The sequence below is a fragment of the Cervus canadensis genome, chromosome 19 (assembly GCF_019320065.1).
Source record: "Cervus canadensis isolate Bull #8, Minnesota chromosome 19, ASM1932006v1, whole genome shotgun sequence".
Lineage (NCBI taxonomy): Eukaryota > Metazoa > Chordata > Mammalia > Artiodactyla > Cervidae > Cervus > Cervus canadensis.
In genome coordinates, this window is record NC_057404.1 from 6430280 (window position 1) to 6455171 (window position 24892).

The 24892-nt window shown below is 48.8% G+C and overlaps 1 protein-coding gene across 17 annotated transcripts in view; it reads left to right on the forward strand.

Annotated features, from left to right (window-relative positions):
• The window catches only part of APBB2 (amyloid beta precursor protein binding family B member 2), a 361466-nt gene that overhangs the window by 283884 nt on the left and 52690 nt on the right, over positions 1 to 24892 (forward strand). For all 17 annotated transcript variants that reach the window (XM_043438759.1, XM_043438764.1, XM_043438760.1 and 14 more), the window contains 2 exons: positions 10955 to 11101; positions 13638 to 13765. In XM_043438759.1, coding sequence (XP_043294694.1) covers positions 10955 to 11101; positions 13638 to 13765 — 275 coding nt within the window. The remainder of the gene's footprint in view (positions 1 to 10954; positions 11102 to 13637; positions 13766 to 24892) is intronic.

The window sequence follows — 24892 nt, forward strand, 5'->3', positions numbered from 1 at the left end:
CCTAAAGTGCAGGGCTCAGAGAGCTGCTGAGCTGGTCAACATGTGGAGGCGCTGGCAGAGTGGCCTGATCCAGAGAGAGCCTGGGAGCTCCACGCCCTCTCACATACCTTGTCCTTGTCTCTCTGCATGTTCCGAGTTACATACTTTTATAATAAACAGGTAATCTAGTAAGTAAACTTCCCCCAAGTTCTGTGAACCTCTCCAGCAAGTTAAACCTGATGAGGGGTCAGGGGAGTCTCCAGTTTATAACTGCTTGGCCAGAAGCGCAGGTGAGAACCTGGACTTCGTGATTGGTGTCTGAGGGGTGGGGTAGGGTGGGGGCAAGCGGCCTTGTGGGTCTGAGACCTTAGCCTGTGGGATCTGACTGTCTAAGCAGAGGGCGTCAGGCTTGGGTGAAGCCGTAACAAGCCCTCTGGTGTTGCAGAGACGTGCGTGGTATGCAGAAGGGCTCCTGCACATTGGATGAGTACATGGGTCAGAAGTGACATGTTCTGTGTGGGTAGTGAAAGAGAAGTGGATTTTCCCCACTCAGTATGTACACACAGACACTCATAATAAATGCCGCATGGGACACTCCTGTCCCGCACCTCAGTCCCCCTGCTCCCATCCCCTCCTCACCCCCACGTCACAAGCGTCAGCATCATGTGTGATGACCAGAGTCAGACTTTGCAAAATGTTTTATGTAACCTTAGACTTGCCAGGGTTCCTTTGGGAGTTTATTTCTTCTCAAAAACGGTGGAATAACTCATTTACTTGGTTGTGAGAATTAAACTAAATTGAATTAGATAACTAATAAAAAGTCTCTAACATAGGAGTGCAATAAACGGGAATTCCCTCCCTCGCTCTGCAGTCCCATTTAGGCACTATTGAGAATATTGCTCTTCAAGATAATCATACTTGGAAATATGTTAAAAGCATATGGATGTCATGATTTCATTGCTGTGTAAAAGTGCACATCTTAAGTGTTAAAAGCAAGACACGTTGGTTTCATGATTTCAGTGCTGCTCACGTGTGTTTTAAGGTAAAAGTCGGAATCCAGCACAATAGTACTGTCCCATTCTCCAGAATGAATCCTCCCCCACCCCCGCTTGAGGGGACAGGAGGAGGCCAGGCTATGGCTCTGCCCATTTGAACTGGCTCATCTGCCAAAGAGACCACTCGGTAAGGAAGAATGGGAAGATTTTGCTTCCCCTGAGTAAGAGTGAGGATGCAAAGACAGCCCAGCAATGGTTGAATATTTAAAGTATTTCTCAGCCCTGCCGCCCCCCCCCCCAAGTGTGACCTTCCCTTGAGCCTGCTCTTCAGCACGTCCGTGGTTCAAACCTGGGTTCCCTTAAATCTCAGGACGATTGCTTTCTCCATGTGGTAGAGCGGTGAGTCAGCAAGCACTTTTTATAAAGCCAAGGGAGCAGTTTCAGAAGAGTCATCGCCTGCTGGAATGGCATCCAGAGGGGGCGAAATCAAAGCTCGGGGCTTTGAAAGAACCCTTACATTTTCATTTAAGGATTTAAAGTCACCGAAGCCTTAAAGCTCAGAAACCTGCATGACGCACGCTGTCCATGAGAGACGACTAAAGGCACCGCCTCTAAACCGCGGCACGTCTTTCCCCTCTTCTGTTAGGTAGCTTAGCTCTGATTCCATCACTGTGCGTGCTCTGAGCATCTCCCGACTGTAGGGAAGGTGGTTGGTGTTCCTGCCCTGACCTCGCAGGTCTCTGGAGTGTTTACTAGGGACAGAGCCTGTTGTTTACTAGAGACAGAGGTGAGCCGGGCTGGGAACCCCGCTCCATGAACTGGCCCCCGGTAAGGGGTGGCGAGCAGGCAGGCAGGCAGGCAGGCAGAGAGGTGGGCGTTGTCGCCGATGCCTCAGGGACAGGTCAGTCGTCGGTGCCTGGCCCACTGTCATCACCGCATGCGTGTTGGTCATTACGATGAGGGTCCACTTTGACAGCAAACGCTGTCAGCATAGGGCGTTAGCATAGGGCGAATCTTCCCACTAGGGTGATCTTGCTCTGAAAAGTAGGAAAGAGGGAGAGTTAAGTAAGCGGTGCTCGCAGGCCCGCGGCCCCAGAGGGCGGGTGTCTTGTTCTCTGCTCAATTGCTCTCCACGTTGCAGACAGTCTGGGGAGAAACAGCAAGAACAGCCGATGTGCTCATTGGGGTCGGTGTAGAAATGCTCTTTGGGTCCTCCCTGGCTGCCCAGGCTGTTGCCTGGCTGAATAATGAATCAGGCTGACGCCTCGCTTCAGCGGATGGAGAACTAGGTCAGGCTCCACTCCAGCATCCCCAGGCACCTCTCTGGTGGAGCCCACCGAGATGCTGAATTTAGGAAGCATTTCAGTGTTTCCAGGAAAACCAGTGGCAGGTGAAGCCTAATTTTGTTTCACCCTGTGTCCATAATGACAGTGATCTACATTCCTATATATCATGACCACAAGCTCTGATTTGCTGAAGTCTTCCCTGTGTGTTATGGAAACCACAATCTAAGGAAGATATTTGGAACCCTGAAAAGCCTGTGCATTTTTAGAACACGCTCTGAAAGTCATTTGAGGTCACAGCCCTTTGTTTATTACTGGCTGCCTTATTTCTCAGCAAAATCTGGACAGTCCTGTAGGCAAAAATCAGGTCCGCGCTGTTTCTGATGCAGTAACTGGGGAGGTGAAGGGCAGTGGACAGTTCCAGATTCTTAGGGAGACATCCCAGGATGTAGGCTGTCAAACGTGATGACTATATTACCTTCGGCAGCCACCAGCATAAAGTAAAATTGGATTCTCTTTCAGTTTCTCTGCAGGCTGTATGATTATTCAAAAGGTCCTTCCTCATAGTCACATACAACAAGGCTACATATATTGTTTTCCCACCTGACCCCAAGAACACAGATATAAACAGCCTCCGCAGAGCAGCTCTGCGTAGCTCAGGCAGCCACGGGATCTCTGTGTTCTTAGGATGCAGGCAAGATGGGCTTGAGCCCCTGTCTCACATCCTGCAAAGTTCGTGGGTCCCCCCCCCCCGCCAGCACCCCCACCAGTTCTGCCCGTTACCTGGGCTTATGTTTCTCTTGTGTGGACTCCCAGTGCTCCATTCTTGAGGGCTTTGCCACCATTCTCCTCTGCCAAGCATTTACCCAGGGCCGGAGTTCACCCTTCTCTTCATTGCTGACGATGTCAGCCGTCTCTCTAGCAGGCTTTTGCTGGAGCATCAGGGATAATATAGAGGGGGCTTACGTTGCATCAGAAGTTAGTCACTGGTTTTCAAAACTGAGTGTTGGACTTCTTTCACCTTTATATGTCATCCAGGCACTGCCTGCCATTTCAGAACTTCCCCAGAGGCTCTCCAGCCCTTTCTCACTGGCCCTCCCCCATTTCCCTTTCTCCCCTGAATTCCTGATCCTTTCTCATGTAGAGCCGTCTAACCATTTTCCTCATCCACTTCTCAAAAAAAAGAACTCAGAAGCCAGCTACTCAGCTTTTTCTACCCTGAACACATGTTACCTTAATTGATGTCTTGATGAGTTGGGTACTCTGATTTCCAAACTCCTTGGTATTCTTTTAAAGTGTTTTGTATTCCCAAACCCTTTGGACAGCTTTGGATCCTCTTTGGATTACATGCAGACACACATGATCTTGGATATATTTGTAGGAGATTTAGAACTTCTTAAAGCCCATCAGTGGATCTGAGGGGTCTGTGGACTCTTAGGTGGGCTCATGAGATGATGGAGCCTGGGGGCTTTCTTCTCCTCCTTCTCCCCAGGCCTCGGGCCTCTCCCCATCCCCAGCCACCCAAGGTATAGCCGTAGTGATGTTTGATCATAAGTTGGAAAAAATGAAACAGAATTGACTGACTGACTGGTGGTGGAATTCCCCAGTCCTGATGGTTTTGACTGGGCTTCCCAGGTGGATCAGTGGTCAAGAATCCACTTGCCTGTGCAGAAGCTGAAGGAGACACAGGTTCCATCTCTGGGTCAGGAAGATCCCCTGGAGGAGGAAATGGCAACCCACTGCAGTCTTCTTACCTGAAAAATCCTATGGGCAGAGGAGTCTGGAGGGCTGCAGTCCATGGGGTCTCACAGAGTCAGACACAGCTGAGCGACTCTGTGCGCGTGCATGACTCTTTAGAAAGGGATCAGGGTGCCTTCCTGTTCAGTGGCTCTGTCTGGTCCGACTCTGCGGCCCTTTGACTGTAGCCCACCAGGCTCCTCCGCCTGTGGGACTTTTCAGGTAAACTGGAGGGGGCTGCCAGTTCCTCCAGGGGATCTTCCCAACCCAGGTATTGAACCTGCATCTTCTGTGTCTCCTGCATTGCACGTGGATTCTTCACCCCCTGAGCCAGAGACCTTGTGAAAACACCAGCCACTTTTGAGCATCCGCTTTGGGCCAGGTCCTGTTCTTAGCCTAAGGCTTCCCGTTGGTCATGCCAGTACCCCCAGGCGGTGCACACCACCACCCTCACTGCAACAGGTGAAGAGACTGAGGCGTACCGACGTTTAGCACCTTGGCTCCAATCACACCGCCTATAGTAGCCAGCGTGGGGTTTGATCCCATGTCAGTGACTGGAAAACCTAGGCCCTAAGCCCCTGTCCCACGTCCCCTGCCCCCGTACCACTGTACCTCACTCCTCGTGGTTTATGTCAGCAGAGCTGTGCGACCTCTGCTGCCACAGCAAGTGATTACACCCTTCCAGTTTCTTGAAATACTCAGAGCAGAGCGTTCGGCCCCTGAGGTTCATTGGTGTGCCTCCAGTACTTGGCGTGTCACAGTTGTCAGTAAATCTCTGTTAGATGAGTAAGCCCATCCATCCTACGAGGCTCAGCTCAATACCATATCCTTCAGTAAGCTGTCCACGATTCCGTCTCTCTGAGTTAAAAGACTCCCAACACATACGCATGCCTCTCTGTCCCCATATTTCTCATTGCCATGCAGCAGATTCCTGCTTCATGTCTGCTCTACATCCTGCTCATTTCCCGTGTCTCCAGGAACCAACAGGCGCTCAATAAATGTTTACTGACGTGTATACACTACACAGTTGTTATTGTGCTGCAGCGTAATTGAGCTTAGTGGTAAGCACTTCCAGTAAATGAGTATGGATTAGGATTACACTTGCAGTGTAAACTAAATTGTAGCTTTTCTCTTGGATGTTCTTAGTTTTTTTAATATCTATAATTTAGTGTTGCTATCAGTTCTGGTATCATTGACTTTTTTGTCATCATCCTTCAGGACTTAGGCAGAGCATGAACTGTGTTCTGGGCGTCCAAGGCGCCGCTCCGTGGATTACGCTGGTCTGAGCGGCAGCGTCTCTGACGCCATGCACAGAGCCGGCTCAGCTGGCTGGAGGCGAGGCTTGCGTCTGACTGTCGCCCCATCGGCTCCCGTGCCCGCGTCTCTCCCCTCCCCCAGTTTTCAGCCAGTAGGCTCTCATCTCGCTTGTCCTTGTTAAAACTCCGGAGGAGGAGGAGAAGAAGGCCTGTGGGAGAACGGAGGAGGACATGAGAGGGTCTCCTGGAGCCAGAGAGAGAAGAAGGGAGCCTTTGCTGAGGGCCTGCAGTGCCCCTTCCCTGAGCGTCCTTGCTCACTTTGGGTCTCCTGGTGCTCTGAGCCTAGTGTTACTGTCCTTTTCCAACTGAGGAAGCCTTCAGGAAGTAGATTCCTGGAGGCTGAGCCACACTGATGGGTCTAGAGGCATGCGGACACATGACTGACGGGCCCCAGAAACCAAGGCTTGGCGCTGTGTTCTTCCCCTCGACGTGTGTCTGAGGAAGAGGTTCCCCGCAGGCATTGTCTCTGTTACTGGAGGACTCTAACAGAAGGCGAAAGGGGATGTGTGTTTCCAACCAAGACACGACCGTTGGTTCCAGTGCAGGGGGGAGAGAGCAGGTGGGAGAGAAAGCAGCCCCAACCAAGAGCCGCATCCCGCCCGGTTCAGCCGGGACCTTGGTTCCCTAAACGCCCGTGAAACCGATGGCGGCAACGGGCCCAGCAGCAGACTCTGCCCAGCCCGTCCTCACAGTACGCGCAGGCTACTGTCAGACAGGGACTTCAGTGCCCTTGTTCTACAGGCGAGGAAACTGAGGCACAGAACCGTGAATGAGCATGCCCAAGATCACACATCGTAAGTGGCAGTCCTGAGATTTGAGCCTAGATCTGCCTTTTAGGATCAGCCGTGGGAACCAGCATGACAAGGAGTAAGGAGATTCTCCAAGTGTGGTCCCCAGACCTGGCACTTCAGCATCACCTGGGAGACTATCCCAAATGCAGGTTTGAGGGCCCTACCCTGGCCCACGGAATCAGAAACGGCGGGGATGGTGTCTGGTTTTCTGTGTTTTAACAGAGCCTTCTGAGTGTTTTAGCTGTGGCTGACATCAGTTAAACTAGAGAAGTCTTTAAAATCCACACATAAAAGTTAAAATTTATCGATAACATGATAAATGCTTATTGAGTTCTTATTATATGCCAGATATGCTAAAAGTCTTACCTATATTATCTCAGTCCAACAACAGTACTATAAAGTAGAGGTACTATTATTCTCCCCATTTTACAGATAAAAAAAACTAAGTCTTAGAGACCGGTAGTGATTTCCCCAAAGTCTCTAGCTGGTAGGTACAAAGTCGTGACTTGAATCCAGATCCTCGTGATCTAGATCCTCCTGATCTAGATCTAGGGTACAAAGTCGTGACTTGAATCTAGATCCTCCTGATCTAGATCTAGGGTACAGTCCTTACCTGAACCAACCATTCATGACTCATTTTTACCCTTTTAGTAAAGAGCTATTGAAGAATGAGCATCAGAGTACAAATGTTGATTTTTTTTTCTTCAAAGTCTGAAAAAAGTGTTTAAACAGTCAGATTGGTTAGATATTTGATTACGTATTTGGATTGACTATTTTGAGTTCCTCCTCTTCTGTGAGTGTTTATTGGGAAAGCTGATTATATATTCATGATTTCCTGACTTGATGGGAAAGCGGTGGCTATAAACCTCCCTGGCCACACGGGGGCAGCACCACGTCGCGCGCCTTGCTCTTAGCCGCTCGGCTCTTTGGGAGGAAATGGAGCCGGCTCCTTGGTGCGGCTTCTCCCACGCGCGTCCACGTCCTCTCACTGTGGCCGCGGGGACCAGTGGTGGAGTTTTTCAGACCAGAAACTAAGTTACAACAGCCGAATGATTGAATACATACAGGAAATTAGTTGTATTGTGAGGACTGTTGTCTTTTGAAACCCATGCATTCTTGGACTCAAAGACAAAAAACAGCCGGTATTCTTTTTCACCTTCCTTAATGTTAATAAATTCTTTGAGTCTTCACAGACTATAGGATTCTGTAATAGGCTGTGTAAGAAGTGGGGAAATGTGTTCCTGGCTTCTAGTTTTGGAGCATAGCACCATCCCACAGTACTGCTGGTGTATTAGGGTGTTATCCCCTGTACCCACCCCCCAACACACACACACAGCCTGCCCTATTGAACCCATTTCCACCTGGGCATGTCTCATGCATATGATGCATTCAAACCTCAGTCTCTGTGCCAGAGGGTGAATTCACTGGAATTTTGACTAGAATGACTATAATTTATTATGCAAACTAGGACACTTTCGAAAAGAAAGGGAGCTGCTCTTAACGATTTTGCCAGAAAACAAACATAAACCAAAACCATCTTGGGGGTCATTGGAGCAGGGGGGTCACGCTAATTGCAGATCTCCCAATCTCCTTTCATTTTCCCCCTTGGATGACTCCCTTCACGGTGTGTGCGGCACTGTGATCATTTGCACTTTCGCTCAGCAGTGCTCATGGTGTCTTTTCTACCTGTATTATGTTGTTTTCTCCTCGTGAGAACCCTCTGATGTAAGTATTGCTGTTATTCCCATTTTTGCAAATTAAAAACATGAGACTTTGTAAGTTACACTGCCAAGATCACAGTACCTTTAAGTCAGAGCTAAAATTTTAATTTAGGCTGTCCCTGCTCTTGGGCTGGGCTTCCTTGGTGACTCAGATGGTAAAAGAATCTGCCTGCCAATGCAGGAGATGCGGTTCCATCCCTGGGTCAGGAAGAGCCCCTGGAGGAGGAAATCACTACCCACTCCAGTCTTCTTGCCTGGAGAATTCCATGGATAGAGGAGCCTGGCGGGCTGCGGTCCATGGGGTTGCAAAGAGTCGGACACGACGGAGCACACATGCTCTTGGGCCTGATACGCTTGACTGTGTTGGCCTTTCTGACTGTGCTCCTGGCCTCCTGTGGGCCCAGCCCAGTTGGACTCTGCTCCTCCAGCATCAGCTCAGGCATAGGGCAGAGCAGTAAGAGAGGGAGCCCAGAGGTCCAGCTGCCTGGGCTGGGAACCTCGGTCCACCATTTATCAGCCTTGCGCTTCACTCTCCTTCCTCTTCTATAGAATGGATACAGTAACTTCGTATCAACCTGGTAGGGTTGAGGTGAGGATTAAATGAGTGAATATCTATAAGATGACTTCTAGAACTCCCCTAAGGGTGGGACCTGGTTGCCAGTAGAACCCACTGGGTTCTAAGGGGTGGAAACTTTCAGTCCCATGTCCATCCCCAAAGAAGGGAGAGGAGCTGGAGGTTAAGTTCAGTCACCAGTGGCCTGTGATTTAACCAATCACGCCCATGTAATGAAGCCTCCGTAAGACCCAGAGGACAGGACTCAGAGAGTTTCCAGGCTGGAACACATGTGGAGGTGGGGAGAGTGGTCCCTGGGAAGCGCATGGGAGCTCGGCACGCTTTCTCTGCTCCTTATCCTGTGCATCTCTTCCTTCTGGCTGTTGTTGAGTTATGTCCTTTTATCTTAACCCTCTGGGAGACAGTGGAGGACAGAGGAGCCTGGCGTGCTACAGTTCATGGGGTCGCAAAGACACGACTTCATGACCAAACAATTGCATCAGTGATCTAGTACATAAAATGTTTCTCTGAGTTCTGCTGGCCACTCTAGCGAATAAAGCGAACCCAATGAGGATGGTCCAGCAGAACATTCAAGCTGTAGCTGGTTGGCTAGAAGCTCAGGTGATAACAGGCTTGCAGTTGGCAAGTGAAGTTGGCAGGGGTGTGGGGGAGGGCATCTTGTAGGGCTGAGCCCTAAACCTGTGGGATCTGATGCTCTCTCCAGGTAGATAGTGTCAGAATTGAGCTGAACTTTCAGACACCCTGCTGGTGACTGAGAACTGCTCTTTGGCGTAGAGGAAAACCTCCGCACATTTGGTGAAGGTGGAAAAGGTGGGATTTTCCATTATAAGGTGGTGCATAACAAGATCAAAATGGCACATTGGAGCCGGGAGATTGTGGCGTTGTGATTTTACTCACCAGGGACTACGTTGGGAGCCAACAAAGAAAAGTTACTGGGCTGCACGGCGCCGCCTGCAGGAAGCAGAAAATGCGTCTTTACAGGCATGGCCCTTGAAGTTGTGGGTCTTAATGAAACGTGGGGAGATGCGCTGTGGTGTCCTCCTGCAGCGTTTCCGACACGCCCACTCGCAGGATAAAGGGAGCAGGGCCTCAGAAGGAGCAGCCCCGGCTCCGGTGGCATCTTACCCTTGGGCAGTGTCTCTCCCACAGATACACATGCGCACATGCACTGTGAGGGCATCTCCCAGAACCTTTCCCCAGGGCCCGGGGTCCTGAGTGGCTTTTGCAGTTGTTGTAGCGACGACCTTCTCTTTTTGGTGTTTCTATAAGAGGCCTCACGGGCACCGTCAGTGTGTGGGAGCTGTTCCATTCCACATGGGGTCCGCACCGGGGCCCAGGTACCTCTAGGACCTGAGGGTCCACATTCTGTTAACGTTTTCAGTATTTTGGTGGGATTTTTTTTTTGAGAAAGTGATTAACAGTTCAGGATGGAGGCACCCCGTCTGGGAATAGGCGCTGAGACACAGGGAAGGTTAAACTGGCCTGAATGTGGCCACTTAGGGACACTTCGCTGCATTTCTTCATTTTGTCATGAAGTGCAGTTTTGGAAACTTGAGAAGATGCTGAGAGGCAGCCTGCTGGCTCCACAGGGGTCTGGCACCTTGCTTGCCCCTCCTGTCCTGGGAACGTGGTCTCCTCCGTTGATGTGCAGCTCAGGAGGGGACCTGCATCACAGGTTGCCACGAGAGGGTGCAGTTCCAGCCACCTGGTAACCCTGGCGATTGACAGCTAGATAGATGCTGCATCCAGATTGCCCTCATATGTCCCATGAACTTCTCTGTACATTTTTGGATTTTTTATTTGTTGCAACATGCGTGTGATACTTTCCATATTTAAAAAAAATTGAATATTGAATACCTGAACTAAATTTTAAAAAGAAGATGAGGCGCATGATCTCAAGTTGAATACCTCTGAATGATAAAAGAATAAATTGCATTTGTGCTCTGTTTTCTTACAGGTTAATTATTCTGTAGACTTTTGAGGATTTGGTGCTAATAACAAACACTGAGATTTGTTATGGTGAACACACACCCCCACCCTCTGTTTTCCTTCATTTCTGGATATTAGAGAATACATTTTGCCCTATTAGAAACAAGTGCCAAACATGTATTTAATTCTTTCTCCCTTCTATTGTCTTTTCCTAGGTGCTTAGCAAGTAACAAATCTCATAGAGGTTACTCCTTGTGAGAACCCTCTGAGGTTCTTACTATTGAAAAATCCTGCCTGATACTAGATAAAAGATACTGATACTGCCAGACACTAGAAAAAAGAGCTTACAAATGCTGAAACCCATTAGCCCTATCATTCTACTTCTAATAATTGGTTCTAAGAAAAAAACTGAACACACACACAGAAAGGTAGGCAAGAATATAGTTACTACTACATTTTTTAGTAGTAAAAAAGAGCCACAATTAAATTTTTCAGCAGCCGAGAATTAGTTATTAAATTCGATGACTGAATATTTTGTAGTCATTGAAGACACATTAAGCGCATTTTGTAGAGGATCTTGGGCTCCGTGTGGCCAGCGAGTAATCTCCAGTTCTCTGATTTCCTCCTAGTGTTTCGCTGTGCGCTCTCTGGGGTGGGTGGAGATGGCAGAGGAGGACCTCGCTCCCGGCAAGAGTAGCGTTGCCGTCAACAACTGCATCAGGCAGCTTTCCTACTGCAAAAATGACATCCGAGATACAGTCGGCATTTGGGGAGAGGTAAGTTACGGGTGAAAGTAGTTCATGTCAGACTTGCTTGCATTCCTGCTGTGCCTCATGAAAGCCCAGAGCCCCCAGAGCCGAGAGACACAGCATGGAGGAGCGCTGAAGGTGTTTATTGGGTACCGGGGACATTCCACGCTCAGCCAACCATTCTCACTTTAGGTTATCAGCCAGCAGTGGTCCCTGGTTCTGTCCTGTAGCATGGAGATTGTTGGTAGGGTTGACTGATGAAGACGGCCCTCTGTTGCCTTTGTGAGGACCCAAGGAAATGCACTGTGTGTGTGTGTGTGTGTGTGTGTGTGTGTGTGTGGCAGGGAAGGGTGGGGTGGATTTGATCTCCCTGTTGGTCACGTCCTACAGAACGTATTTAACATGGGTGACAGTGTCAGCCCAAACCCTTTTAGAGTCTCTTAGCACCGTTGAGGTATTTGCCAGGAAGCCGCTGCAGGAGGAGTGGTTACCAGGCGGGAATTACGCTGGGGGCCACTCCCCACTGCGTCTGGCTGCAGATTTCTCTTAGGCTGCAGCCAATGACCCAGGTCCTGGTGGGAAAGGACAGAGAGAGACAGAAAAGGCTCCAGAGATTCCCAGTCAGCTCTCAGCTATCCGAAAGCACGTCGCCTGACTGGCCCCCGGGGGCCCCAGGACCTGCCCTGCTCACGGGGCCCCAGCTCCTCGGGACTCTGTGATGATGGAGCTCCTGAGCACGTGGCAGCCCTCAGCTGAAGGCGGAAAGAAGGGAGCCTGGCCTGCACTGGGGGGACTGCAACCCTCCCCTCAAGCTTGGCCTGTCCTCTTGGCTCTGCCAACCATCGCTTAACTGCTCACCGGCTACCCAGCCTCCGTGAGGTGCTGGGAGGCAGAATCTCTCCAGGACCTGCTTCTCAATCCTGATTAATATGCAGGCTGGTTAATTAGCAGCTGGCTCTTTGCCCAGGGTCTGGACACAACTGTGACCTTAATGTGTCCGTAGAAAGAAACCCTGCCCACAGCACGTCACGTGAGCTGCAGTTCCCCCAAAAGACACACTGGGGGCCGCTTCAGGTCTGAGGCGGCCTGCTGTCTGTTGCCCCAGGCTCTGTAGGGTCTGCAATTACAGCAGCCTGCACAAGTTTTATTTACTGCCGGTGCTCTCGCCTGGAAGTGGCTCTCTTCTCCTTTCGGAAGATTTCCAATCATCCTGGATCTCAGTTGTAGACGCTTGGCTTAACTAAACACTGGCGAGCGGAGGCATTGCAACACCCATGTCTGCCACCCCCGCGGCAGAGCTTATGTTCACTCTGAGAACCTGTGATGGGACATCGTTCTTAAAACCCAGACCAAGGAGCAGGTTTTCTGTCCCGCTTTGGAATTTGAAGATCGGCCAAGAAGCCTCACCGTTCTTCCCCGCCAGGCCATCCTGGTGGAGAAGAAAGTGGTAACCCACTCCAGGATTCCTGCCTGGAGAATCCCCATGGACGGAGGGGCCTGGCAGGCTACAGTCCAAGGGGTCACAAAGAGCTGGACATGACTAAAGCGACTCAGCCTCGCATAGCGTAGCCTAGACCTCCCTGGCATCCACGCCACGGCATCTGGGCTGACCGTGACCTTCAGTGGACACAGCCTTTCCGTCAGGCAGCAAACATTTAATAATTTCTTAAAATGCCTGCGGGTTTGCAAGGGGAATGAAGTTGGATAGGCTAGTGTTCCTGCCCTCAAAGAGCCGTTAGTATGTGGGGAGACAGGAGACCAGAACCTGAACCGTGATGCTGGAAACCTCCTCCTCCCCAGTGTTGGTATCACCACAGCACCGCCCCCCCACCCCCCGTGGCTAAAGGCATCTCGGCCTCTGTGTCGGATCATGAGCAAGTCACTTACCCTGTAAGCCTCAGTTTCCCCATCTGCTAATTGGAGATAATAACAAACCAAGCTCTGAGGCAAGTGAGAGCGTTCATGAGCCAAGGAGGCTGAAGCGCGTGCTGTAACATCTGAGATGTCACAAAGGCACATCAGCAGAAGCTGCTGAAGCCCCGAGAAGTGTCACCAAGCCGTGCCTGCTGTTTACCGGGCAGATCACACAGATCAGAGGCGGTGTAAGAGCCGAGAAGAGACAGCCCTTGTTGTGGGTCCAGGAAGGCCATCACGGGGATGGCTGGTGGGGTCTGGGCAGAGGGGAAGGAATGGGGACAGAGGTTACAACAGGCCAGCCGACCCGGAGTTAGTAAGAGACCAGATTCTCCAGGGAACCTGCCATTAGCCTATTTTCTTAGAGTAAAGATTCAAAGTGTAAATAATTAAAAATAAGAGCCAGCTCGAAAGCAGGCTAGGGACACATTTCAGAGGATTTGGAGGAGAGAGAAATTAGGCATGTGAGGGGAAGATGAAGGATTTATAAATATTTTAATCAGGAGAGGAAGTTTCTCCCTTAAAAAACAAATTTCAGACCCAGGGGGCGATATTTTGATCATTGAACCGACATCCCTTGGTAGCCACAGTCGTCCTGAGGATGCACGGCTTTGTTCAGAAGGTAAGCGGTCTTCTCGTTGAATCCCAGGGGAAGGACATGTACCTGGTCCTGGAGAACGACACGCTGAGCCTGGTGGACCCCATGGACCGCAGCGTGCTCCACGCCCAGCCCATCGTCAGCATCCGCGTGTGGGGCGTGGGCCGCGACAACGGCCGGTGAGTGCGCGTCCTCCGTCACCTCGCCGGGTGGCCCAGTTTCAGCGCCAGCGCGGAGCCTTGCTGTTGCTGCATGTCAGTGTATGCAACGCGGCAGTGAGCCCTCGGCAGAGACGTAAAGAGTGAGAGCACGTCTCTATCCCAGCCTCGCAATCCAGCTGCTTCCGCTCGCGGTCTCTGTCCCTCGGGCCTCTTTCAGCTCTGGACCCTGCCCCTGGTTCTGCGCGGTTCTCCACCTCCCCATCCCATCCAAGTTCCCAGCTCATCCAGACTCTCGGAACTCTGACCTCGTTTTTTTCCTCTTCTCTGCAGTCCGTTTTAAAGTAGAGTCTCAGCTATTTCAGATGCTCTGCTCTTGGTATTTTCTTCATAGGGGGCTTGTTGGAAGCGAGAGGTTGAACCGCCTCTAACCACGAGCTTTATTTTTTTTAATTATTCTATTGAAGTATAGTTGATTTATAATGATGTGTTCATTTCCGCTATACAGCAGAGTGATTCAGTTACACGTGTGTGATTTTCATGTTCTTTCCATTGTGATTTATCACAGGATATCGAATATAGTTCCCTGTGCTATGCAGTAGAACCTTGTTGTTTATCCCGATCACAAGCTTTAGGTCATTAACTCATGCTTATCAGGAACTCCTGGAGTTTGAAGCTGGCTGAACATTTTTAACATTTGAAATGTCTGGTCAAACCAACATTCCATTCAATGTGTATTTTTCTGAAATCCTACTGAATGTTTGTCATTTCCAGCAAGCACTTCTTACTTAGATGTGTTGTGAATCTTTTTGTTCTCCAGAATGACTGGAAACAGGGACGTTCTGGTTTTCAAGTACCTGTTCTAAGTAATAAAGTGGCAGGTATCACAGACATCAGACTTTGATACTTTATTAAGTAAATTAGGCTGCATGAAATGCATCTAACTCTTGAATTATAATTAATCTTTGGCAACTCTCAAGGTGCCTGCAAATCTCCTAGCATTTAGGGACGAGCTGTAGGATGATTTATTACTTGGTTGAAAATGGACAAGAGCATTGTGGAAGCTGGTGAAATCCCAGACGACAGAGAGATGGCTCTCTGGAGCCTGTGACTCCATTCCTGGGTTTTCTGGTTTATTGGGTTGTGTGGTCCTCTAGGGGGTTCGGCCTTGGCTTCACCCAGCCTCAGGCAGGAGCAAATTCAATGGTGTTTTGATTCAGTTCCAAATGCTAAGCCTGAAAGAAAAATGGATAAGCATTCATCAAAGAACAAGCATTTTTGCTGGAACCAGACATAGAGATGGTCACAAAAGAGGGAGGTGGAGTGTCCTTTGATGGCTGATTGGATAAGCCTCCCTGGGAGCCCAGCTGTATCTGGAGCGTTTGTGACAGTGATGATCCGCGACAGCGGTACCAGGTGCTTTGAAGGGAGTGAGTAGCTCGATTATGCACCCACACCTGTCATTCACTCGCTTGGCAGAGCCGGAGCACTGAAATTAAAGGAAAATACGTGATGATGTTTGTACATATTCAGAAACGTTTCGCCTTGATGGAAGAGTGTAAGATGCTTGATCCCTCCCTACTTTCTATCCTCCATGTTTGTTTTTAAGACAGGAGCCGAGGTGAAGATCATTGTATGCATGTCCAACTGGATGGGGCTGTGTTTTCTTAAGGTTGGCTTGTGAGTGGATTTCATCAATGAGGTTTTCATGTCACCCCAACTCTTTAAGGCCAAATGCTGTCTGTTCAGGGTGAAAAATATGATTCGAATTCCAGTGGACAGAATTATTCCAGCCATGGGCTCAGCTTCTCTCGTGTGTTAAATGGGGATGATAACAAGGACCACAAAGCATGTGTATGTTTGTGCCTGTGTGTATGTATAGTAATTGGCATGGTGATGGGGATATAGAAAATGCTTAATGCATGTTAGCTTTGATTTGTTAAAGCAACATCCACTCAGAGAGATAGCTAATTACATGGTTTCCTTTCAAAGACAGAGAAGGTGAGGGAGAGATCGGACCTCAGGGAGGTTTTGAGTGCAGTTTATCATTTGATAGCAGAGGGCCAGAGGCTGTTCTAGATGTGGTGTTCAGTTGTCCTACAAAGTGGAAAGAACTCCCCACCCCTCCACTGCACCCAATGATATCGGTGTAAATTAGGTTACCTTGCCTTGGTTATGTTTCTGAAACGTGCACTGAGTTACTCATGGTTTTTAAACCCCTTCTTGTTCTTACTCAATGTTAGCAGGTAAGTGTAATTTAGAAATACACTGAGGGTTCCACATTAGCGTTCAGGACCTCAGAAGCTCCTACGTTGGTTGGGGGCCCTTGGGCTGGGCTGCTTTTGGAAGCAGTAAATAAAATATATGTCTATCAGGGAAAGTTTCAGTTTCTCCCCATTGCAGTTTTCATTCTCTGAAAGAAGGAACCTCTGTATTCCTGATTATTATTCTTTTTTTTAAAGATACTTGGTTTTGCTTTTGATTCCTTTTTTTCTTTTTTTCCTTTACAGCAATTTACAAGAGCAAATTCAATTTGTAATGCTGCGAAGGGACTTACACTTTGCATGAATAAAACATAAAAGTGTTTCATTTTGCTTGCAAAAACAAGTCCATTTCGAATTCTCTTTTGTAACTTCCCTTGCTGAGAAAATGGAATCTCTTAGGGGATTTCTTGATGTGGTTAAAATGAATATGAAAAGTATGTATACCAGAGGCATGAAGGGCAGTTTCTCATGAAATTCTGAGTGCTTCACTGAGCCATGTAATTTCAGAATTTATAAAGTTATTTGGGGTTTAGCATTTTCTTAAGGCTTTCAAGTGGGTTTGGTTTGCTCTGCAGAAATTCCTTATGGAGGAAGTTTACTTTGGTAGGGAGGTGATCCAGCTGTGACACCCCCCTACTGATCCCTCAGGTTGATTCAGAGCAGCCTCTTATTATGATTAGCTAAGAAGTCTCCTTGGCACCAGAGGCTGGTTCTCTGCGGGGTGTCAGTGGTTGCTGGATGGGACTGAAGTTTTTGTCTTGTTCTTGAGACTCACGCCAGCCTTAAGGACGGTGCTTCTTGGAGTCCATTTGCATTATGCAGCCATACGCTCAGACGCTCGGTCATGTCCAATTCTTTGCGACCCCATGGACTGTAGCCCACCAGACTCCTTTGTCCATGGTATTTCCCAGGCAAGAATACTGGAGTGGGTTGCCATTTCCTTCTCCAGGGGATCTTCCTGAGCCAGGGATTGAACCCATGCCTCTTTATGTCTCCTGCGTTGGCAGGCAGATTCTTTGCCACTAGAATCCCCTGGGAAGCATGATTACTAAGCAGAGGGAGGCCTCCCTCCTCTTTCTTGACTGTTGTGTGCTTTTGTTCTTTGTGACCACAGTGAAATAAATGCTAAGGCTCCCAGAGGTGCGGACTGGGGAAAGGGGTTTCACAAAGAGCCCTGTATTTCCAATCAAAGTTGGAACTGCAGCCCCAGGGGGCACTCAGGTTGACCTGCTCCCGTGGGGAGGCTGTCCCCATCCGTGCCTGAGTCGTAGAGCTGGCATTTTGCCTCCAGCAACTGGAGCAGGTGACCCCAGTGACACCTTGCATCTTGTTTCTGTGGACCTACAGGCTTCTCTTCCAAGGATGAGTTGGGAGGGACTTAACAGTTTCAGGGGCTCTGCCAATCCTGGCCACAGCTCTCCTGTTTACTCACTGGGCCCTGGGAGAAAGCACGCTCCTCGTTCTTGTAAAGAGGTGTGAGCAGCAAGCAGACACAACTTCTGAACACAGGAGACCTTAGAGAGGGACTCTCCTCGCCTCCTGCGGCAGGTCTAGGAAGGGGCGCACAGATCCTCTGGGTGTTGCCGATAGTCTGCTAGTCCCGTTTGTTTCCCACGAGAAATGAAAGTGGTATAGCTGCAGGGTTTCAGACCCCATGAGTGGGATTTTCCAGGTTATGTAGCGTGGAGCACTAGTCAGGTCAGATGTTCATAGACTTCCCTTGAAATGGGGGGGAAAAAAAGGCTCTAGAGTCAGTTGCAAGAGCGTGTTAAACCAAGTGTGACAAGCCCCTTTGCTCCGGACCCTCTCACAGGTTCTCCTATGCTGATGTGGACTAGGACTCTTTTCTTCATGGAGATGTGATCAAATGGAACACACTTTAGGAAATGCTGCTCTGGTCAATAAACTTGTTAAATTAGTGGCAATGCTAGGTCGCTATTTTTGTCTTTAGGAAGAATTGGAATTCCTTGTAATAAATAACCATTATAAGTGGAGACCCCCGCTGGGCCTGCTCTAAGGAAATAAAATTCCTTCCTGACTAACAGCAGCCCTCGCAGCCACTGGGCCCAAGCTCTTCTTACAAAGCACTTTCGTCTGCAGGTGAATCTCGGCCCTGAGATGCTGTTTGTGCTTTTAGTTTGTATAGCGGAGCCTTTCTTCTGAGAGTGTGTTTTATGCATCTCTTTTCTCTTTTTGATGAACAATTTTTACCTTGTGATAGATTATTCATAAATTTTCAAATGTTTATCTTTGGCTTAGCTGTTTGATCTAGTTAAGATCTCAGGGAACTTTTATCTAAATAACATAGTAAGTCTCAAGTGCACTGAGGTTTCTTTTTTTTTTTTTTTTTTTTCATTTTCTCTTCTCTTGGGATATTTCCAGCTGGTTTTATCCACCAAGCTCCTGGCTTAAGTTGCTTTAGAAGTCCTTCACCACACAGAGTTCGTGCTTTTGTTTTCCTGCCAGTGTTGTTTTGTGTTGATTCTTTTGAAAAATACTACTTAATTTCGAGACTTGGGGTGGGATGGGGTTGGGGGCAGATGCATGGGGCATCCTGACTGTAAATTAGTTAAAATATGTAAAACTGTAACTTACAGGCTTTTAAATGTAAAAGATGGCTGAGTATAACCAATGTCTTTAAACCCTTTTATTTTAGAGATTAACTGAGGTCAGAGAGTGTGATTTGCCTTAAGTGACCCAGCTAACTGGGCAAAGACAGGCTCCTGGAATTGTCCTCTGTCCAAGCAGGAGCTCCTCTGTTAATCCGGACAAGACATAATGGATGGTCCAAAGTAACCTGGGGTCAGCAGGGAGACTAAGAACTTCACACTCTAGGCCTGGTCCCTTTCCTCAATGAGATAAAACCAGGGGTGTGAATTAAAAGTAGAGGCCCCCTGAGCTAAGAGTGTCTTTCCATCGTTCATGGATTATTTAAAAAAGGAAAAGTAAAAAACAATATGAGACGCAAATGCGGTGGACCCAACATGGCCTGGTTCTTTACAGAAAGAGTGTTGAAAGTAATAATGCATTCATTGTTACTGAGTCAGGCAGTCACTGTGACTTCTGAGGGAAGTCTGTGGAAACGGCAAGTCCTGTTCCGCTCTCCGCTGTCTTCCTAGTCTGACCGGCCAAGGGACTTGTCTCTAAGTTGGTGGCGACCTGGAACCTTCACGCGTCGTGTTCCGCCCACATTCTGGTCACATCCCTCTGGCCCCATGCCGCTGCAGAAGATTCTGGGAAACGGAGTCTCTGGCTGGGCCAACAGTTGCCAAGTCAACATCACCATCACCGAAGAAGTGGTGAAGCAAGTAGGCCTCTGACAGTCTGGGCACGGATCACCTCGGTGTTGCCAGCCTGTGACCTGTTGCTTCCGGCGCCGGTTACCAAGCTGCTATCCCTGAGCTCCACGCCCACCGTCCTCTGCCTGCTCTGTGAGGCTGGAGCCGGGCCCGGCAGACCACACTGCCGCTTCTCTGGTTTGCTGCCATTAGGCGCTGACTTGACAGGACTGTGTGGCTGGAGGAGGGGTGGGACTTAGCTCCTGGGTTGTGAGCTTCGTCCTGGAACAGGGTTTTTATCTTGGGGCATCAGTGGTGACACAGTTTTCCCAATACAGAAATGCAGAGCCACCAGCATGACTGGCTCAGGCACCCCCTGGAAAGGTCCGGGTCCCTGGCCCTCCTTCAAGTCCAGAGACACCAGCCCAGCACACCACCTCCTCAGTGTCAGAGGTCTTGCTCCGTGGGGCTTCTCCAGACTTCTGGGTTTTACTAATTCCAGCCTCGGCCTTTGTTCTCTCCACCCTCCGGGTCACAGCCCCCTCTTGCAGTGGCTGCCTTCATGATGACTTCTTCCTATTCCCTTTTCAGCTGTGTAGTCACCATTCTTCATATGATCTTCTCTCTCTGTTCCAATAACTGGTGTGGTTCCGGTCTCCTGTCTGTACTCTCTGGTGTTGACCCTTAAATTGAATTAGCCCTGACTGCAGGAGGCAGTGTGGAGGGCGTGCCTGCTAAGAAGAGGGCTTTCAGGCGACCAGGTTGAGTGCAGCGATTCTTTCTGTCCAGCTTTGCACACCGTGGGTGCCAAGGAAACATCCTTTCTGAGTTGGTAGAAGTTGTCATTGATAAAGGGCAGTTCTCTTTTAGGGGCTTAGAAATAATGGGCCTCTTGGTTTCCAAGCTAATCAGAAACTTACCTCTATTTTCACTTTGCCATTGTTTCTTTTCCTAGGGGTGATGGGGGGAGGCGGGTCCTCACCAGGAGGATGGAAAGCCTCCTAATGACAAGTAGTCAGAGGGTTCTCTGAGCCAGCCGGTAATGAAAGATTGATGGAATTCCAAGATCTGCTGATAAAAGTTTAATCTAAGGTATATGCTGTCTTGCCTCAGGGAGAAAAGTCTTCAGGGAGACAGCAGTAATTCTCTCCCTTTGCTCCAATATTATCTTGACCTCTAGAGTTAATTTCTTTTTAATACAGACACACAATAAGCAGAGGCATCAGGATTTACTTGAACCATTCTGCTGACTTACACCTTGGTTGTATTTTATCTCTGTGAAAGTGGCCTCCTTGCCTTCTATTAATCATGCCAGGATGCTAGCTAATACTTTCAGTCTAGAATAACCTTTACAGAAAGACACTGTAAGTGATTGTCTAAGAGGTCCCTCAGAGGAGTGTGTGGAGGCTGTTTGCAAGCCGATCCGTCTTGGTGGTGCTCTCCCTGTTGGATGTATGAAAGACAATTTCTTCTAAGGAACGCATCTTCTGTTTTGATAACTGGTCCACTGTTTCTCATAAACATGTTTCATCACCCAGGCAGTGAAACATGGGGGCTTGAGGCTGTCATGTCAAAGGGAAGCAAAAAATTGTGATGATGATCCCTGAGCAACTTCTACCTCTCGCACTTCCCCTGACTCCCAAGTCAGATGAGGGATGGCCCTTTCTGGATGCAGCAGAGGGGTGATCCATCATGCTAGGCTCCAGTGGTTCACTGTCAGTCTGGAAAGTGCCACAATCTTCGTGGAACACTGGAGCCTTCCGAAACCAGAAGGAAGTACAGTATCAGTGACAACATAGCCTAATGACCCACACCAGCATGGATTCACGTCTTAGCAGGAAGAGTTGTAACTGTTGTAACCCAGAGTGCCACTCAGTTATTGGACTGTTGTATATAGATGGTGATTGCAACCATGAAATTAAAAGACACTTACTCCTTAGAAGGAAAGTTATGACCAACCTAGACAGTGTATTAAAAAGCAGAGACATTACTTTGACAACAAAGGTCCGTCTAGTCAAGGCTATGGTTTTTCCAGTGGTCATGTATGGATGTGAGAGTTGGACTGTGAAGAAAGCTGAGCGCAGAAGAATTGATGCTTTAAAGGCTTGTCTTTTATCTTTTAAAGGCTTGTCTTTGAATTGATGCTTTAGAACTGTGGTGTTGGAGAAGACTCTTGAGAGTCCCTTGGACTGCAAGGAGATCCAACCAGTCCATCCTGAAGGAGATCAGTCCTGGGTGTTCATTGGAGGGACTGATGCTGAAGCTGAAAGTCCAGTACTTTGGCCACCTCATGCGAAGAGTTGACTCATTGGAAAAGACCCTGGTGCTGGGAAAGATTGAGGAAAGGAGGAGAAGGGGGGACAGAGGATGAGATGGCTGGATGGCATCACCAACTCAATGGACATGAGTTTGAGCAAACTCTTAAGAGATGGTGAAGGACAGGGAGGCCTGGCGTGCTGCAGTCCATGGGGTCACAAAGAGTCAGACACGACTGAGCAACTGAATAACTATTTCTTTAAAGTATTACCCTGGGTCAGTCATAACAGATTATAAAAATCAGTAGTAATTTTAAAACGTGGGATGTTGGCATGATTTTGTCTTTGACTTTAAATATCTAAAACTCATCTGGTATTGGTTCCTTGTGAGTCTTGACTTGATGAGATGATGCCTCTTCCAGGCTAACATTAATGTTACGAATCCCCTGGCCCCCTGCCACAGCCAAGTGGCTTAGTGTGACCCTAACCCTCTTATTAAACTAGACTTGATGCTTACATACCACAGCCGTGAATTAAAGCCTGGCAATGAATTGCTCATGCGGAAGTTGTTTTTTTAATAGAGAAAAGTGAGAATTTGTCAAAATTATCCCGTAATGAAAGTTCAGTCCGGTCACTTGGGATCCGTGACCTCCTTCCATCCTTCCTTCCGGCATGAAGGCGCGTTCATGCCTCTGTTGGCATAAGTCACCCCAGCTGCCTCTGGGGTCCATGCTTCTCGAGTTCGCTTGCCTCTCTCCTTCGGCAGGAGGACAGCCTAGTTACACTCCCTTCTTTATTAACATGTTCACTGCTTTTCCTCTTAGCAGCACACGCCTTTGGGCCCCAGCACCGGGTCTCCTGTTGCTTTGTTATAACCTCAACTGGGAATTCTTCTTTTCCAGGCAGTTCCCAAAGAGTGCTCTTTAGAAACTACTCTTTAGAAAAAGGAAGAGAAGGAAGGAAATAAAAAATAAGAATTAGGAAATTGAAGTCAGGGTCCTCAAACAAGGACTCATTTCTGAAGGTAAAGTCCTCGGAGCAGAGTCAGGCAGGCATGGTTTCAGTGGTCAGAGATTAGAAGTACCAGATTAGAAAGTGAAAGTGAAGTCGCTCAGGTGTGTCCGACTCTTTGCGACCCCATGGACTGTAGCCTACCAGGCTCCTCCGTCCAGGGGATTTTCCAGGCAAGAGTACTGGAGTGGGTTGCCATTTCCTTCTCCAGATTAGACTTGGGGCCAAATAAAAATACATGAGCCAAAGAGTTCATTTTTAGTGGAAAGGGTAAATCTTGATAAACCCAGGAAGAATCATTTAGATTATAAATAAAGGAGCACAGAGGCAGTGACAGGCTCATCTGGCACCATTCACATATCCAGCGAAGTTGAGTGGAATGGGGAGAAAGTGGGGAGTAAGAGAAAGAACACCTATAAAAGTCTGTTATTTTGCCTGTATTTTACACCAGAAACATGCCAAAGGGGTAGAAGAGTCTGAAAATGCTGGGGTGGGGTAGGTGGGGTAGGGGTGTGCTGATATCACAGCCTCTGCAGGAGCCCAGGGCTGCAGGAGGCTGCGTTCAGGGCTTGCTGGCGTGGCGGACAGACCAGTCAGGCACTGGGACAGGGGCTGGCCACGAGTAGAAGGCCACCGTTCTCTGAAGGCAGTGCCTTGTGCTTATAATTGCTTCTCTGGGCCCTGTTTGCCAAGTCTGCCTCTTTGGATGAGTGGCTCCAGCTGCATTTTCAAGGGCTCCTCTTTTCTTGCGCACAGAGCACCCTGGCCCATTAAAGATCCACATTCGGGCAGGACTCAGGCACCCAGGCCCCGGATCCCGGACCACCCAGCTGAGAGCAGGGCAGGTCATGGTAGAGTGGAGGGTCGCTTTGTGACTGGGAAATTGTGGCCCCTGCCTCTTGATCCCTGAATCTTTTCTTGGCACCCCCCCCAACCCCCAGCCAAGGGAGTACTCCTATGTATAAATTTATTGAAAGCAAAGCCAGAAAAATCGAAGTCTCAGTTATTAAGCCCAGTAGAACCAAATGTTTCTATGAAGGCATTGAAAGCAGGGTCAGTCCCAGGAGACAAACTAAATAGGGAGCGACAGCCTTTAGGGTGGGGTCACTTGTGCAGGAATTTTGCACATGGCACCGGTTGAGGCCCCCATCATTTCTTTGATTACCGAATCTGTGAAATAGGTATTTGGCTCAGATTGAAAGTATCTGATTCTCCCTGGCCCTGACCCCTCAGCAGCCCTCCCACCCCTCAGTCTCTGAACGTAACTGGAATGCATCGGGATGGGGATAATGATGAGAGAGCACAATTTCATTCCTGAATCTGTAAGCATCTGTCTGGGTTCCAGTGAATTCATCCGCCTCATGAAGGAAGCTTCTCTCCTTACTGCAGACCTTGAGGCTGTGGACAGTGGTGTGTGCGTAGCACATCCTCGGCCCACCTGCAGCCAGGTCACTTTGGCCCGAGGTGCCCTGCGGCTCGTGGTTCTGCCGTCTAATCAGCTGCACAGTCAGCCACCCGCTGCCCCCACCGACACGTGGGGGATGGTCAGGCGCTAGCGATTCTGTCCGTCCCCCGGCATGGCGGCCAAGCGCACGTGTCCGCTGCGCTGGGCTGAGGCCTCACCCTGCCCGTCCCTTACCTTATCTGCTGTCGTTTCCCGCTTGCCCACTTTCTCCTCATGAAGCCTTTCTGCTTCTTTGGATTGAACCAGCCATCCCCTCCTCCAGGGCACAACCCAACCCAATGGGAACTTAAATCCCAGCCCCTCTGAAGGGAGCCTTATTTAACTTGATGATTATGCGTGTGTGTTCACTCATATGAAAATAAATTCTGCAAGGAGAGTTGTTAGATTTCTTGTTAAATTTGTTGCGTGAGCCCCCGCATTCTTTGTAACCATCTGTTTACTGTGTCATTGGCTTTCAAGCTATTTTGTCCTAACCCGTAAGAAATACAGTTTATGACACGATCTAGTTTTTCCCCTCCCCGCCTTCCCTTTACTCACACAAAAATTGCACACAGCAGTACTTACCTTTGCAGTGTGTTCCGTGCCTTGTTTTTTGGGGGTTTGTTTTTGTTTTTGTTTTTGTTTTGGTTACACTCTGTTTAACTTTTTGAATGCTGTTTGTTACCACTAATTGATTATGGTCTGAATTACACTGATCTTTGGTTACCGTTTCCAAAAAGTCCTTGAACTGACCACTCTACCAGCCTAATACCTGGTGTTTAAATTCAAAAAGATTGCATAAACAAATAATTTTGGGAAACATCTTATTCTCAGAGAGCCCCAGACGCACAGCTTACCTGTTTAAGGCTCTCAGCGCCCCTGTGTGCATGCTCAGT